General features: G+C 34.3%; 1 protein-coding gene across 4 annotated transcripts in view; it reads right to left on the minus strand.

The window, feature by feature from the left end:
* The window catches only part of LOC138697058 (anoctamin-7-like), a 496507-nt gene that overhangs the window by 16449 nt on the left and 462166 nt on the right, over nt 1–17892 (minus strand). For 3 of the 4 annotated variants that reach the window (XM_069822664.1, XM_069822671.1, XM_069822656.1), the window contains one exon: nt 5533–9003. The exons of the other annotated variant lie outside the window; for it this stretch is intronic. In XM_069822664.1, the coding sequence (XP_069678765.1) occupies nt 8785–9003 (219 nt within the window). In that variant the 3' untranslated portion in view covers nt 5533–8784. Of the gene's footprint in view, nt 1–5532; nt 9004–17892 lie in introns of those variants that run through there. 4 annotated transcript variants of the gene reach the window in all.

The following is a 17892-nucleotide window of genomic DNA, read 5'->3' on the forward strand; positions in this document are numbered from 1 at the left end:
TCTATTCATTTTAGTGTATTCTATCGCCCCTTTCAATCTGAAAGGTTATTTAACTTCCACCCTCTATATCACTTGTTCCAGTTCTGAAAGTTACGTAAGTTATATGGAATATAAATTAAGTGAAAATTAACAATTAAGTACCGGTACTAAATTTTGCCAAATTAACGAGTTTTATGCAAACAAAAAGGGGCTTTTATGAAGCGACTCTTATTTGGATAGAAATAAAAACAAGTTTTCTCTTGACTTAGTTAAAACAGAGTTGTTGAATTTAACCATATTTTCTACTGTGTACTAAATAGTTCATTTTAATTATGTTAAACTGTAACTTTTTAAAGAACGTACATCTATAACTGACAAATACATAGGGCTATCTTAAATTTATCTTGGAAATGAACGTGCAAAATGCAAATGAGTGCATAAAATACAAATTATCTAATTAAAATCTGGTTACAAATAATATATGTATTTTTTTCAATTATTTAGGTAGGTTATTTACACACAGAGAGATGATTTTATCTTCATGTCTCTTCTTTTTATCTGAGATGTCTGGCAACACTGTTTGCGCCATGTAATCACCTTGCTTATTTTAATGTACCGAATACATCAGAAATGAATTAAGATTATAAATCAAAATTCTCTACGACACTTAAATTCCGAGTAAAGAGTTAATTTAAGAACAAATTATTTAAGTATAAAGCAACATTTAAATATCTAAGGCTCAGAAATTATTATAGATGAATTAAAAAGAGTATTAAGTTAAGAGCTAAGGAATTCTATAGAAATTAGAAATTATCATCACTTTGAGAAACTTCAAACTGCACACAGAACTTTAGTCACGATTGAATGTACCAATATTTAGAATGATGTAAGAATACAATACAATTACGTAGAACCAATAATATACTGTATGTGTTATATGGCTTAGAAGTATTTTATCTTGATTTATTTTGTAATACATACGTGTGATATGAAACAAATAGAGACAAAATTTCTTGTACAGAAACTTCCGAATATTAAACATTTTTCAAGAGCACATTCTATATCATAAATCACATTGTTTTTAATTGCAGATACTTCTAAGTGTTTTATAAGTGATGAAGAAAAGATTCCTGTACGATATTTCGTGGAGACAAATAGACAATAGCCTTGAATTCGATAGCTGTAATACAAAAAGAAGGTTAGATATTTTCCCTTCCTAGTGCAAAAATGAATTTTAGTTTTAACAGATATCCTTAAATCAGAAGATCGAATGCTTGTTAACTTACGAAGACAGCGAGACAACGAGTAAGGATATTAATGTACTGTTTGAGGAAAGTAAGTGGTACACTGAAATTAGTATATTACTGTTTCATGGCTTGATCACGTTAAATGAAGGGTTCAGAGCCATAGTGGGCCAAGCGCCATTTATTAAAAACGGAGAAAGCAAGGGTTGAAGTTATGTGAATACCATATTTTAATGAAGATTGATATATCATTTAGTTTTAATGTGTATACTTTATATTACTTGCTATATGTTTCCATTGAATTATGGTAATAACTTCATTTTAACTCTTGTTTTCTACGGTTTTAGTAAATGACGCTTGGTCCACTATGGTTCTTAACCCTTCAAATGATGATCTTATATGGTAATTTGACAACCACATAAAACATACGGTCAATTGGGGTCCAGTACAATATTTCGTGGAAACAAATAGATAATAGCCCTGAATTCGATAGCTGTAACACAAAAAGAAGGTTAGATATTTTCCATTCCTAGTGCAAAAATGAATTTTAATTTTAACAGATATCCTTAAATCAGAAGATCGAATGCTTGTTAACATCACGAAGGCAGCGAAACAACAAAAAATGATATCAATATACTGTTCGAGCAAGACAGGAGGTACACTGAAATTAGGTTATTACTGCTTCATGGTTTGACCGTGTTAAATTATGATCTTATATGGTAATTTGACAACCAATATAAAACATACAGTCAATTGGGGTCACTTTCTACCATTCAGCATTAACTGATTACCACTTCTTACTTTCGTTCCAAGAGATTGGTATTTCATATGTTTAGTTATTGGTATATTATTTTTGTATAGTATTCTAAATTTCAACTTCTTGTAAAACAGAACCGTAAACTGTCACTTTTATGTTAACCCCATTCAGATCTAAATTTATATTTTAAGAAATTGAAAAAAAAAAAAAGAAAAAAGAAAACTGGTCACATAATCATTCTGGGGATCCAAAATTCCCAAATCAAGTCTTCACAGAAAATAAAAATTTGGGGACAATTTTGACCCCTGGGGTCCCAAAAGATTAAATTTTAGTTTTAATTCAGGTATAGAAATGTTTAAAAATAATATTCTCCATTTCTATGACATTGAATTTTTAAAAATATTTAAAAGTATCGAAGACATTCCAAAAAAGAAAAAAAAAAAAACAATGTACACTATAATGTACATCAGGCCCGAAGGGGTTAAATGAGGAAGTGGTATCAATTTATACCAATTAGTAAAATGCACTCTAATAGAAAAAATGTTTTCTGGAATGGGAACATTTGTTATAGATGGAACAATTTATACAGACCGATTATTTAGTCCTGACAGCTCAGCAACGCGAAAGAGGGGAAGTAATAGGAGTAGTGGGGAGAGTTCCGGATTAGAGATAAGAGCGAGCCGTCAGTAAAGAAATGCAGTACAGCTTAACTGTACTGGAAACGCACCGCTATACCGCACGCGTGACATCCGATCGGTCTGAAGGCAAGCGACTGAGTACCCTGAACACCCCTTGGCGTAACTTAATGGACTCGCGTGACCCAAGCGCACATTGTCGGCGACTGTCAGGACTAAATAATCGTACTGTACATTGTTATTTGCGGACGACCATTTGGTTGTAACTCGAAATTATGATGATTTGAAATATGTAAGTAAGCTGAATATAATAAACGAGGACTAAAATAAATTTGGAGAAAAGATTTATATGACACTTGGAGGAAAAAAAAAAACTAGACATTTGATTTTGGAAAAGGGAAAGGGTTGTAGCTACTGAAGGTTGTGATCAATATAAAATCTTGGCTTTAAAATTAATAGACAGCATACCAGAAAATTACATTTAATATAGGATATAACGAGAAAGATCAGCGAGAAAAATATTAAATGGATTATCGGTATTATGGCATAGAACTACTGTATATAGGCTAACAAAATACACCAAAATCCAAATTCACAAATCTTATAGTTCAAAATACAACAACAAAAATGTGGCCGAAACTTGGCAATTAAATAAAAATACAAAATTAAATTAATTTGAAAGAAAATGAATTACTTTAGATATTCGGAGAGACATGCTATAATAGAAAGTGTAAGAAATGAGATCATCAGACGGGAAAGGAATTTCATAATTCCTTGTTAGACTTTGTAAATAACAAACAATTAGAATGGTATGGGCACATAAAAGGAATTTCAGAGTAACGATTATCAAGAAAGATTTAAAAATGAATTCCACTAGATAGAAAAAAGAGAGGCCGATATAGAAATAGATCGATACACATAGCGATGAGGGATGAAGGATTAGAAGAAATAGATGGGGCAGGCAGAACAGAGTGGAGAAGAAACAATAAGGTGCAATAAACTTGGGTCACAGGAAGATATTTATACATTGGTATGTATACTGGGTGTGTACAAAGTTACGCCCGATTTCTATTCCTGCATGCATACCCCGTGTACAAGGATAGTATTATTAGTATTATTGTTATTTTGTGAAGCTGTTTTTGGATGTGAGTAAAATTAATGTGTCGTGGTTATGTTACGGTTCGTTTTAAGCAACCATTGTGTACAAAGAAATAAATAATACTTCTTACATTCGAAATCAGACGTAACTTTTTGCATACTCAGTATATATTAGTATCTCGTATCAAGTCCAACATAACAGACAAAGTTAGAAATTACTCTGTACTGTCGACAGATGTGACTGTATACTGGGTGTAAATGTAGTTACAGTATATTTTCTAGTGACGACATTTTCGTCTGGAGTTCTATGTTACTAAGGTAACACATTTTGTTTGCATTGATATTTATATGAAACACTGCATGGAAACTGAAATCATTAATATTTTCAGTGCGTTGTAGGTACTCATAAACCAGCTGCTACTATTACTTTTCACCTGCAAAGATATTATGCAGACAACACTTGCAAGAGGAAATGAAAGACTGCGAAGTACACGTACTTCCTCTTACAGCATTTTTCTTCTTTCAAGAATTCCATAATTTCCCCTCAAAATCTGTCACCCAATTAATTTTTTTTAATTATACCAGTTGGAGCAAAATTGAATTGTAATGAGTCATTCCATTGGCAGTCAGTCACCCAGCTAAGAAGCCTTTCGCTCCATGTTTTTCTCTCAATAATTCTTCTTTTCAAGATACATTTACATGTTTCAAGCACTTTAATTTGAAACGGGAAATAGAGACAACTTTCTTTATGTGAAATGAGATTTATAACTGCAATTCAAGAAGAAGAAGAAAACGAATTCTATAAACATGTGAAATATAACAATAACTTTTAATTTCGAGTAACTGCCAATATTTCTTGTAACTCCTACTGACAAAGATAACAAGAATATTGAATTATTTAGAGAGAAAAATTAGTAAAAGGAAATCTCGTCCACTACACTTCCTTTAACTATAATTCTTCTCTCTTAATAATGCTACATTTATGTTATCTTTGTTACTAGGAAATGTAGTGAAACAAATCATCTTATCCTATGTTAGAGAGTTTACCAAATTGTACATATGGTATGACACGATAGTAATACCGCATTAAATAACTGTAAGAATACTGCATATTATATCGGTATCAGTTATAATATACTCATAGACGACGATGTGATAGACATTTTCATATCATAGACTATCAAATGTACAGAGCGTTCCTATGCAGACTGGTCCCAGGTAGACACGTTCCGTCGGCTTATATGACGGTAGTGTGGAGCATCTGTCCCGAGGAAACTAAGAGGTAGAGGTTGGAGTGGGACCGGTCTGCATAGGAACGCTGTGTATTTCGGCTTTGTTCTAAAAAAATATGAAATAAAGTCCTGTTCCGTACCTAAGTGGATTATAATGCTAATTAAATTCATCTTATCATCTATAGAAAAAAAACTATCGGATTACGAAAAAAATAATAATAATCACTTAGGGTATGAGATGGACATAGGAAGAAAGAAATAAGGCCTAATAATTTTATTATCAGGTAACAAAAAGAGTACTAATCACTTACGAGGTAGTAATAAAATACACAAAGAAATTTCAATTTACGAACCGAAGGAAATAAAATATAATTGTATTGTAAATTAAAGTGAAAGAAGAAAATCATTACACTTCTAGATGACACCAGATTGTAGAAAATTACTAAATTGTAAAACTATAAAAATTTGTAAAAATTGTAATTGTAATATTGTAAAATGTTGACATGTTCCACATCTTAAAGCTTCATTGCTCATGTAAGATCTATGGAATAAAATAAATGAATGAATGAATGAATGAATGAATACTTAAGAGCAAAATTAAAATGAATTGAGTAGTTTTATACAACACGCATAGATTTAAATGTTCATCTTTATAGGTTTAATACTTCATATTTTTTTTTGTCATATCGGTTTTACCTTCTTCCCATTGGATATTATTTTAGCCAAATTCGAAAGGAAAATAACTTCAATAAAGTACAAGTTCATTTCTTCACTAACTGTTATAAATTAATTCACTATTTTTGTCGGAATTTATAACAAATACATTACTTCTTTACAATGAGTTCAATCACAACACTAGGGGTGTTTCGTTAGCCGAAGAGTTATAGTGAACGCAGAACAATCATGAACATGGGATACGCCAATTGATTGCTGCTTGAGGCACACTGTTGCCAGAGAGAGACAGCGAGAAGACAGTGACTAAGATAGCTGCTCTCTCTGTCTTAGACTACATCTTTGAGTGATGTACAACAGTAACCTGTGAACTGGACTACTTCACTGGCGTAATGTTACGAGATATCCGACGAATAGAAAAATTCAGCAACACAAACATATGTCAGATACGTCTATAATAAGTATGAAACAGCCGAGCGATGTGACTAAGTGGTAAAGCAATATATTCGAATTCTGGAAGTCCCAGGTTAAAACCCCATGGCCGACCAGTCTGATGGTTTCCCTCAGTCACAAACGCAAATGCCGGATTGGAAGTTTACATACCAGGATTTATCACCGCCTTAATTACCATTATCATACTCTCTATATCTACTCTACCTATGCTAATATGAAGAGAGAGTGTTTGTATGTGTGTATGAAGTAAGCTAACCAAATTTTTGGCCGTTGGAAATTCCCCCTTATCGTACAAATCAAATATGGTTCGGCGTAAAACACATTTCTGAAAATCATCTAAATTGGTTGCACGCTTCTGCAATGTGCGATGTTTTCCGAGAGATCAAAAAGTGCTCACACCTCCTATTTTAGCCGACTCTTCGCCCTCTCTAACAACATTCGTTACAGAATGCATAATCATAAGGCAAGCTTGACCTGTTAATTCCCGACTTCGGGAGAAATTTGTAATATCACGCATTTCTGTAATTGACGTTTTTTTAATTGTACAAATCAAAAACCATAGTTCTGGCCTGCTTATGTAAAACTTTGCGAATAGTATCACTATCACGTGGTTTACTGTATCAGGCTTGCTAAATAACATGAAACTGAACCCTTCAACAGCTCGGCAGGCCTACAGGACTTCACCGATACTTTCTACCACACTGATGTAAGTTATGACAGAACTGAGAAATGCAATGTCACCTGTTATATTTTGGTTTGACAAAACAAGGCTCGCTGTATTTATATTAGCTTCAAGGCTAGCGCGTATCTCGCCAACCGCTAATCGTATAGACATGGGGTTTGTATAGTCATCTTCAATAAAAATAGCTCTTTCTCATGACATTATCAAAAAAGAAGTCCTATATGTAATACATTTTGTGTGCGTAAAGAAATAAATAAAAGGCTCGCCACAGAGAGCTAGCGCGGTCGTAAACTAGGCAATGTTGCAGCAATTCCAGAATAGCAGCCGGGTCTAGTCCCGCCCCATGTTCACGGTTGTTCTGCGTTCACTTTAGAATGTCGCCTTTTCAGGTTAGAAACGCGATTTGAAATTACATTGAATCGAAGCGAAATATTTTGTGAAGAAACAATATTTGAAGCGAGTTTTCGCGGGTTATTCCCAATCCTTTTACACAATTTAGGCATTCATAATAATAATAATAATAATAATAATAATAATAATAATAATAATATACATAATCGTCATTCTTGACTTGGTGCATTGTATTGTAGAAATGTAGTTACAACTCCAAGTGATGTATCAGGGGTGAAATGTTTGCTTCAAGATAAAATCTATGACAATTTTATCTATGGTTTCAACGTTTTATTCATGAAGAGTGTCGTATGAGTACAATGATTATTATACTTATCACCAATGGAAAACAGAAGCATTTATACCAAAAGATTCAAACCAATTTCTTATTAAAAATAAGGAATATTTTGGTGTTTATTTTGGAGAACAACCTTTACTTATTTTCTATAAACTTGAGAGAAAAAGTGATGTTTGTTCAATAGAAAAAAAGCAATGTTTTACTTGGAAAATATGTCATTCTTAGAGAAGACGAAAATGAAATTCCTTCGGAATCTCCCAGAACCATTACCTTAACTTAGATATAGATTCTAGCTTGTACTGCTCACGAATTGACAGAAACAAGATGTTATTTTCACGACAAGATTTCATCCGGTCCAGGAAACTGTTCTCAAGAACAGAGCAGCAACATCCCAGATATTAATAATTAGGCTAATTTTATCAAAGAAATCAGTAGACAAAATTCTAGAGAGTAATTCTAAAATAATTGAATTAAAATATAAATAATATTCCATCCAACTGAAGTACTTTGTAGCAGTTCAACTTGTCTATTAGTACGACTGGTTGTAAATGCACAATTATTCAATATAAATGCTCATAGTAGCTAATATTTCTGTAGTACAGATGATTTTAACAAGAAATTTAGTTTTCATTTCTTATTGTGATTACTGCGTTTGACGGAGCAGAACAAGCAACTGAGAAATTCAACACCATGAGACCACTTGATATTAACATCCGTTGTTGAACATTACATTCAATCACTCCGAGAATCACAAATTCTCATTTCTATATCAATGTGTTGTAAGTCTAAATGCACAATAATTGGCGACATTACAACATGACTTAACCATCTAATTCTTTGGTTTCATTACTTGTAATTAATTTTAAACAGCACTTCCAAGTTTGCTGAATTAATTAAAATTTACATAACATCTCAATCCTTTCCATAATTTAAAGAAATGTCTGCAAAATATGAAGCAGAAATTCTCATCAATATACCACAGCGTCTGGTAAGGACACTAACATGCTATATTGCACATTTATTAACTCTCAAATCATACGAGTTGTAGAAAGATGACATTGGAGCCATCGTGATGTGCTCGATGTGCATTGATCGACGAGGGCAAAACCGCTACCGGTACCGGTACCATTATCACAACACCATTCTTCATATTATTTTAGACTGCATGTCATTGCAGCTATTTGTATTCAGTATAATTAACTCAAAAATACTGACGTTTAAAACAAAATTATCTTTTTTAAAAATATGGCGACGTGTTTAAATGGTAAGCAGCCAGACTTTCCTTCAACCAGATTGTTGCTGGAAGATTCGAGATTGCACCTTTTACAAGGTGGACATCTTTTGTCATGTGTCTGGTTTATGTTTTGGTACGTCTGGAGTGCCACATTGCCGACTGGTTGTTGAGGCAGTCTGGTTTGTGGCTTGGGACTCTGTTGATGTGTTGTTGGTTTCTGCTAGAGGAGGAGCTCCTCGAACAAGACCTCCTAACTCTGCCGTGAGGTCCAGCACCATTCCCCCATTAGGTATCAAGTCGTCATCTTCATCGTCTTTTCGCGCTGCCACCTGCGAAATGTCCTTGCTCTCAAATTGTTGAACGCTTGAACAGTATACAGTTTTCAAAATCAAAGAGACTGTAAATTAAGGTCATATTCGGTAGTGTTGTGGTAACCATTCCTGCCATTGATCCGAGGTTTAGGTGAAATATCTTCCTTCGGAAGTTATTTAAAACTGAGCCGGGGAACGCGTGTTATTGGTTCGATTGATTCGCGATAAGCAAGAAAACACTGTCTCTGAATGTAAATACTCCAAACAAAATTACTTTCGCACGTTTTCTCGCCCAAACCCTATTACATGCAGTTAGAGGTTCTGTAGATCTGAGAGCCTGTATGATGCTCGAATTATAAAAATAGAAACCATATCATGCCATTATTTTGAAAGTTCTGAAAACTTCTTATCAAAATTATTAAAATTGTGGAAGATGCGGAAGTGGGTTGATAATGTTACATATTCCAGAACGTAAATCTATCTGCAATAGAAGTCTGATGACAAATGGGAAACATTACCAATTGTAAAATAGAGATAATTATTGTACAAAGTAACAATGACTTCTTCCCTCCAAGACGTCAGTGACCTGAGTGACCTTATTCATTTGTACTGTTAGGTTGACAGCACATATTTCCCTTTTGTATCTCTAGAATTCTTCCCTTTTCGTCCCAAATCTGCTACTGACGGACAGAATTCAATAGACCTGATTGTGAAGACAACGGCCAGCCCTAAGAGGTCAGTGTGCTATGTGGCTCGAAGAAGTGATACCAGTAGAGAATCTGTTCGCAGAATAATTAAATCTGCACGTTTTCATCCCTACAAATTACAGCATTTATTTACACACAATGCAAGAAGAGGATCCATTCAAGTGGCGAACATATTGCAACTGGATCACACAGCGTTTGCATACTGATCGATCCTTCCTTCAGCATGTTCTGTGCACTGACGAATGGTTATTCTTTCTAGATGGGCACGTTCATACACAAAATTCACGATACAGCGCCAAAGAAAATCCAAGATGAATCGTGAAGTTAATAACCCTGTTATTAACCCTGTAGCTAAAAAAAAGTTATAGTATGCTGTGAAATACTAGATGATATGTTTGTGGGACCATATTTCTTTGATGGAAATGTAAACCAACACATATATGGGGAATTGCTGGGCAACGTTGTAATGGATTGCCTGTATGATTTGCCAATGAAGAAACTGATAAGAATGTAGTTTCAACAAGATGGGGCAAGAGCACATTATGCTCTAGCAGTTCGCCAGAAACTAAATGAGGTGTTTGGTGTGCACTGGATCTCACTTATGGCCTCAACGGTCACCAGACCTCACCTCTTGATTTCTTTCTATGGGGATTTGTAAAACAGCCTACATCTATAGATGACTTGAAGCAAAGGAGCACCCACCTGCAACACTTTTAAGCGTTACAGAAGAATGTCAGGATCGAGTGAGACACTGTCTTCAAGTAAATAGAGCACACTTTGAACATTTTCGGTAGTGAAAATGCTATATACAATTGTATTTCGTACGAAACCTTGCATTAACTGTATTTGACGAAATCTATTACATTTTGTAACACCTAATGACTGAATAAATATGATTATGAGTAGTGTAAGAAAGTTTATCTTTGACTTTAATTCTGTTTGTATACTTCGTTCCACAATGTCTGACAGGAGATGTAAACATTGCCAGCAGAGGAGAGGAGAAGAGAAGTATAATTGCTATTCAACCAATGGCAGAGGTTTCATTCCACACTTGTCTTGAAGTTAGGCTGTCTGAAGCGTTCTACTTCTAGCAACTTGATTCTTTATAGTTCAATTTTGGATTCTAATGTACAGTCTTAAAGAGTTTAGAAGAATGACGTGACTGTTGTGATAAGTGCGTAAGAAAAATGCCATTTGGTAGTTAGCAATTGAAAAGAAATTCTGTACGAAGCAACTATGGAATTAACAACACATTTTTAGCGTCAGAATACTAGCAGATTAAAGAAAGTTTACTTCTTAATAGTTTATCCTCTAATTGTAATATTCTTTTACCCTTAAAACTAAAGAAAATAGGTATTTTTTAACAACTTCAAATAAATGTAACTCTAAATAATGATATTAGAACCAAATTTATATGATATCGTTTGCTCAAAATGTCTTCGGGAATATGCTTCTTAAGTGGCAGTAACTACTCGTGAATCACACACACGCATGCACCCACGCACGATTGTCAAAAAAAAAAAGACTACGCACATTGAGAATAGGTAGTATTCACCAAAATAAGTAAAATTAACTTACAATAGAAGCCCAAAATCAATACCTACGGAACTAAACGGCATTCACTTTTATTGCTATATAAAGTACTTTATATTGTGCCGAATTATTTCTACACAATGTTCAGCCCTTTGTTGCAGAGAAATTAGCATTTATTGAAGGGTTCAGAACCATAGTGGGCCAAGCGCCATTTATTAAAAACGGAGAAAGCAAGGGTTAAAGTTAAGTGAATACCATAGTTTAATGAAGATTGACATATCATTTAATTGTAATGTGTATACTTTATATTATTTGCTATACATTTCCATTTAATTATGATAATAACTCCATTTTAACTCTTGTTTTCTACGGTTTTAGTAAATGGCGCTTATCGTAGAAGTTGTGTTGAGAATACGTTGTGAGTTGGTTAAAATGTATGGAGAAATTCGGTTTTTACTTTTTTTTATTTTGTATAATCTTTAGTTTTTTATTTTAGTCCGATTATTGTTTTAGGGTTTGTTTAATGGCTCTCAACCCTTCAATTTGAAATACTCGCTGTAGTTCGTTCCTGCTCATTGTCATCGTCCCGAATATTGTTCTCCAGCTGTTATAATGTTTGGGGATTGTTCACATGAATTTCCTTAGTGGTATTTATTTATTTATTTGAGCTCGTAGAGATAAGGCCGTCAGGCCTTCTCTGCTCCTCTTCCAGGGGATTACAACTATAATATGAAGAATAAAATTACAATTAACATATCTTTTGAGTAAGCATATTTTTTTCACATTTTTTGCTTCGGAATCCTACCAGAACCATTTTGTAACCTCTGTAGCCTTCAAAAATAAATTAAGAAGGATCATCTTTAGTACAGCTTGGCTCTATCTGATGTAACAGAATTTTAATGGTACTGGAAATCATGGATCCTTATGGGACAGTGTCGAAAATTTAATTTTGTTCTCATTATATTTATTTATCATTAGGTTCAGAGTTAGGTCTACTATTCTAAGTGTTATTTTTTAGTGTTTTGTTCTTTTGTTTATTTTTATCTATTATTGTAGATTTATGAATTTTATTCAGATGTTTTTTGGTTCAATAATACACACCAATGTAGCGTCATTAGAAAATAAATAAATGAGTAACTGTAAATCATGATATTAATATAATATAGATCTGACAGGAAACATAAGTTAATATGTGCAAAATCCTACGAAAAATATTTCACTTTACTGAAACCAAATCCCCTTACATCTTTGATCATATATATCAGATTGGCCGTTATGAAATGGCAACATATAAAAGATAACAACCGTTAGGATCTCCACTGTCGAAAATGAATATTTTGGTAACGGCTGCTAGATGGATCTACTGCTGCAAGCTATTGCTCCATGAAATTACATAAGGGTTAGAATGTGACTTCTTTTGCAGTCGCTAGATGGCAGTATAGTAAAAATGCATTATACGTGGTCAGTGTCTTACATTATGGACATATTTTATACACTACAAACCAAAAATACCGAAATGCCATTACACTGTATTTTGTAATCTAAACCGAATAGGAAACATACTGAATATTGCATGGTGGTATACCTAACAAAATAAAGAAAAGTGACGTGAGATTTGACGAAATCTTCATCATTGCGCATGGTCTATATAGGAATTAGGGAATAGAATTAGGTTAAATAATACAAATTGATATAAGATTTAAGTGTGTTTAATGAACGGAATGGAATAAGCTATAAATAACAAGCAATTCTCTAAAGAAAAATATTTAAAATAATGATAATGACGTTAATGATAATAATAATAATAATAATAATAATAATAATAATAATAATAATAATAATAATAATAATGCATTAAAACAGAATGTACTATTAAGAGGATAAGGTAAAATTGTTTATGCTCGACCATGCCGAAATGTAGTAATTATACACCTGGTAGCAGACCTTTAATGCATGTCATTAAAGTACACCTATTCATTAAATTTCAGGTTTTCGATTATTCTCGGATATGCAATCGAAAGACAACGAGGGAAACGTCACGGAGGCTGGAAATCCAATACTGTCGCAGAAGGTTATGCTCTGTTACTATAATAATTAGCGTTAATTGTAAATAATATTCAAATAAATTCAATTTGTCATCTCGTTTTTCAATCCTAAAGCAATTTCCAGGTTATATCAAAATTAGTTCATGTTATTCTCTAAATTATATCAAGGTCAATGACATTATTGTTCCTCGGAAAAAATCAATACTTTCGCGTCTGCGCACATCTCACAATTAACGAGCTATGCACAAGGTCACTTCCGATCTTCTGTCAGATGCGAATAAAATGAATACTTCTGAATAATTTCAAGTGAGAAATATGGTCGAGCATAAAAAGTCGCATGAAACTTGCCTATAATGGTAATTAAGACGCTCGTATGAAAATTATGAAACTTGCTTGTGCTCGTTTCATAAACAAACATACTCGCTCCTTAATTACTATCATTATAGGCTCGTTGCATAATGTACTATTTTTGAGCGACAGAAAATTAACAAGTAGACAAACTCGTATATTTCATATAAACACGGAAGAATATTTCGTAAATAATGTTACTGTTATTTACACATCTGTACGTGAGTAATGTCAGTATTGTATTTACTTTATACAGTTACGCATGTACTGTATTTTGCACGCTTCTGTTCCGTGTCTATGTCAAACATTAACATTATTTCTGAACAACATTATTTCTTGAAATATATTTGCAACCCTCCTCATGGATTAAAATAAACTCTTCCAAGTAGATTATGTATATATGCTGACTCCCCTATGTGTATAGGAATGGAATCGTTCACACTGTTGTGTTTATCGCATGTGATGTAAGCATTTCCATGGCGACCGAAGTATAATTTACATCCCACCAATTCATTCTATTTTTTCTATTAATGTAGATCGAATACATGCACGTATACGTTATAATATGTCAAAAATTGCTCGTTGCCAGCTTCCGATAACTACATCTGTTCATTGCTTTCAACTGGGGAGTTGAGGAGCTTGGAGAAAGGAAAAATCTTGCGACTTGAATAATTCTCATATTTAAAACGTGTCATAATAATGAATTATTGTGTGAATGTACACTCTACAGAAGCCGAGAACACGAATTCAAGTTTAGTGTCGTAAAATGGGAAATGATAAATGATAGTTCTATCTTGAATTGTGAGTTTTGAAAGTTTCTGTGGCATAGGCCTATACAGAGCAAGTAAATTACCTCTAGACCTGAAAGCGGCAACTTTGACTATTGCTGGACGTGCTTTCACATGCTGGTTACAGAGATAACGCAATATCGGTGATTTGACATAACAGATTATTAATGTAAAGTACAGAGTGGTTCATATGAAACTAACGTATTTCTTTCTTTATTTATTTCAACAAGAATGATGCTAACCACAATTCGTTATATCTCAAATGTAGATTATCTTTGCGAGATTACTAACCACTATAGAAAACATCGAAAATGTCCTCCCTCCTGCTCAAGGCACAACTCAACACTTCGTTCCATGCTACTGGCCGCTCGTTGGAGGATTCTATTGTCAATAGCATTGATCTCGTATGTGATATTCTGCTTCAAATTGTGCAATGTCTGGGGGTGTGTGGCATAAACTATGTCTTTTAGTTAACCCCGAAGGAAGAAATCTGGTGTTGTCAATTCCTGAGATCTCGGTGACCACAGACTCTTGGAAATTATCCGATCATGATCGAAACTTCCAATTGGTTCCATGGATTCGTTTGATTCATGGCATGTGGCGGCCAGTGACATGGAATGACGTGTTGAGTTGTGTCTTGAGCAGAAGGGAGACAATTTTTTTTATATTTTCTATAGAAGTCTATAGAGGTCTCCCGAAGATACTCCTCATTTTATGTATAACAAATTGTGGCAGTTAGCGTAATTCTTGTTGAAATAAATAAAGAAATGTGTTAGTTTTATGCGTTCAACTTATCTACAAATGGCTTTTGAGAACCTGGAGGTTCATTGCCGCCCTCACGTAAATCAGCAATCGGTCCGTATCCTGAGCCAAATTAATCCAATCCCTAGCATCATATCCCACCTCCCTCAAATCTATTTTAATGCTCCTATCTAAGTTTTGGCCTCCCCAAAGGTCTTTTCCCTCAGGTCTATCGACTAACACTCTATACCTATTTCTGGATTCACCCATACGTGCTACATGCCCTGCCCATTTCAAATGTCTGGATGTAACTTGTCTATTTATGTTGGGTGAAGAATACAATGTATGCAGTTCTGCATTGTGTAACTTTCTCCAGTCCCCTGTAACTTCATCCTTTCTTAGCCCCAAATATTTTTCTAAGCACCTTATTCTCGAACATCCTTAATCTCTGTTTCTCTCTCAAAATGAGAGTCCAACTTTCACAACAAAACTACCGGTAATATAACTGTTTTATAAATTCTAACTTTCAGTCTTTTTGAAAGAAAATTATATGAAACACTCTAAATTATTAATTATAAACAGTTAGAACGTAATTTATTTACCCTAATTAAGAAAGAAGATGCTGAAACTGTCTACTTTCGTGTCCCAAATACTAGATGGACCAAAAACGGGGTATTTTGAATCCTTAATGTTTATTATTGATATATGTCTCAGCGAATACTACTTACAATTAATTTTAAGTACTTATCATACTATTTGATTTGTTGTAAAAAATTCTCAAGTTTTGAACACCACGTTTCTAAGATGGCTTCCATTTTGCTCTACACATTCTTATATTCTCGATCGCAGAGAGTCCATCACACTGTGTAATATTTGCGCAGGGATTCGAGACACTTCAAGACGAATTCTTTCTTTCAGTTGTTCGATATCGTGTGGTGGAGGAAGACTGAAGACTTTCATTTTGAAATGCTCTCACAAGAAGAAATCTGTTAGGTCTGGCGATCTTGCCTGCCAAGGTATATCTCCGTATCTTGAAATTATGTGATTGGTAGCAAGTGTCTGAGGCATCTCATTGATTCTCCAGAGGTATGGCTGGTCGCTTCATCTTGCTGGAACTATGTGTTTCTGTTTAATCTATGGGTGCTAGGGAATCTGAGCTATAAAAAGTTATCGATCTTTGCGGCATAACGCTGTGTGGTTACTGTAACGAAATTGTCATTGTCATCCTCATGAAAGAAAGGCCCAATGATTCCAAACGACGACATGGCGCACTTTGGCAATGTGTAATGGTTCCTGGTGTAATTCAAGGGGTTATTTCTGACTCAGCATCCAAAATTTTGTTTGTTAACATATCCCGATAGATAAAAATTTGTTTCATCTCTCATTATCAGGTTATGGACAAGGTCCTCCTCATCATCATTCATGAGCTGTAAGAATCGCAGACGAAAGTCCACACGATGTACTGTGTCACCTTCCTATAATGCTTGAATCATTTAGATTGTGTATGGATGAAACTTTAAGTCTTTATGCAATATTTGACAGGCTAGAACGGGATATCCCAAGAGAAACTGTGGCTAACGAGAACGACAAGCTTCGGCACGAATCGGAGACACGTGGTTATCATAGTCTAGTCATGGCCATCTTGACAATCGCCTAATATAAATACACGTTCACAGTTCTAAAAAAACAAAGGAATTGCTATATTAAAATCATGTTAAACGTGCATTTATATAAAAACTTGTTCAATGTTGGCCATGTTATGACTGAGAATGTGACGTCGCGCCGTACCCTGTTTCAGAGTGACGTCGAGCAAAATGTTGAGGGCTTCGCTTAAATGCGGTTCCTATAGTAGCTTTGTTCTCTGGTGTTAGAACACGTCCTACTTTCCCTGTAGGCTTCTTCTTTAAAGAAGAACCCGTCCCTTCGAAATTTTTCAGCCATGTATTGATTGCATGCGCAGATGGTATTGGATCATACAACCGAAATTTTAATGCTGCCAAAACAAACGTTGTACAGCGACGAAACTATCATCACTTTTGTAATAAGCTTTTATGGCAAACGCACGTTGCATACCACTCCAATTTTGCATCCTGCCTTTATTCTGATTACAAGTAACGTTGATAAGAAACTTTAAAATATTGGAAGTCTATTTATGTTACTTTGTTACTATGCCAATATTAAATCAGACCACATTTTTCGTTAAGAATTAAATGGTATATATTCATAAACACAACAAATATGTTCGCAGTCTAACCCAACTCAGCTAAGCCGAAATAAGGAAAGGTTTAAAATCGCCTGTTTTTTTGGTCCACCTTGTATAAATGGTTTTGCAGTTCCCTTTGAGAAAAGTAGGCAACATTTTTCAGGATGCAATTTTTAAATTCTTCCAGGATATATGAGGACTATTTTATATACTTTACCTTTTAAAGGTCTCAGGAGATAAGTCACTGCGAGTTACGTGGGGGATTGAGAGGGACACACTTCTTTCCTCGAATTCTGTATGAAGTTCGTCTATAGAACAGTTGACTGTATGTAGTGTCGTAGAATCCTGTTGGAAAAAGGCAAAAGTATGCTCCTTCTTCGTTTAAGTCACCATAATCTTCCTTCTGAATTTGGATGAGTTTATGACGTTTTAACAGCCTATTGTAATTTAATAATATTTTGCATTAATAGTTTCTGGTTTATCAAATCACCCATACTGTGCAGTTTCCATGACTGGAATATAGAGACGTGCCAAACGATAGC

The sequence above is a fragment of the Periplaneta americana genome, chromosome 1 (assembly GCF_040183065.1).
Source record: "Periplaneta americana isolate PAMFEO1 chromosome 1, P.americana_PAMFEO1_priV1, whole genome shotgun sequence".
Classification (NCBI taxonomy): Eukaryota; Metazoa; Arthropoda; class Insecta; order Blattodea; family Blattidae; genus Periplaneta; species Periplaneta americana.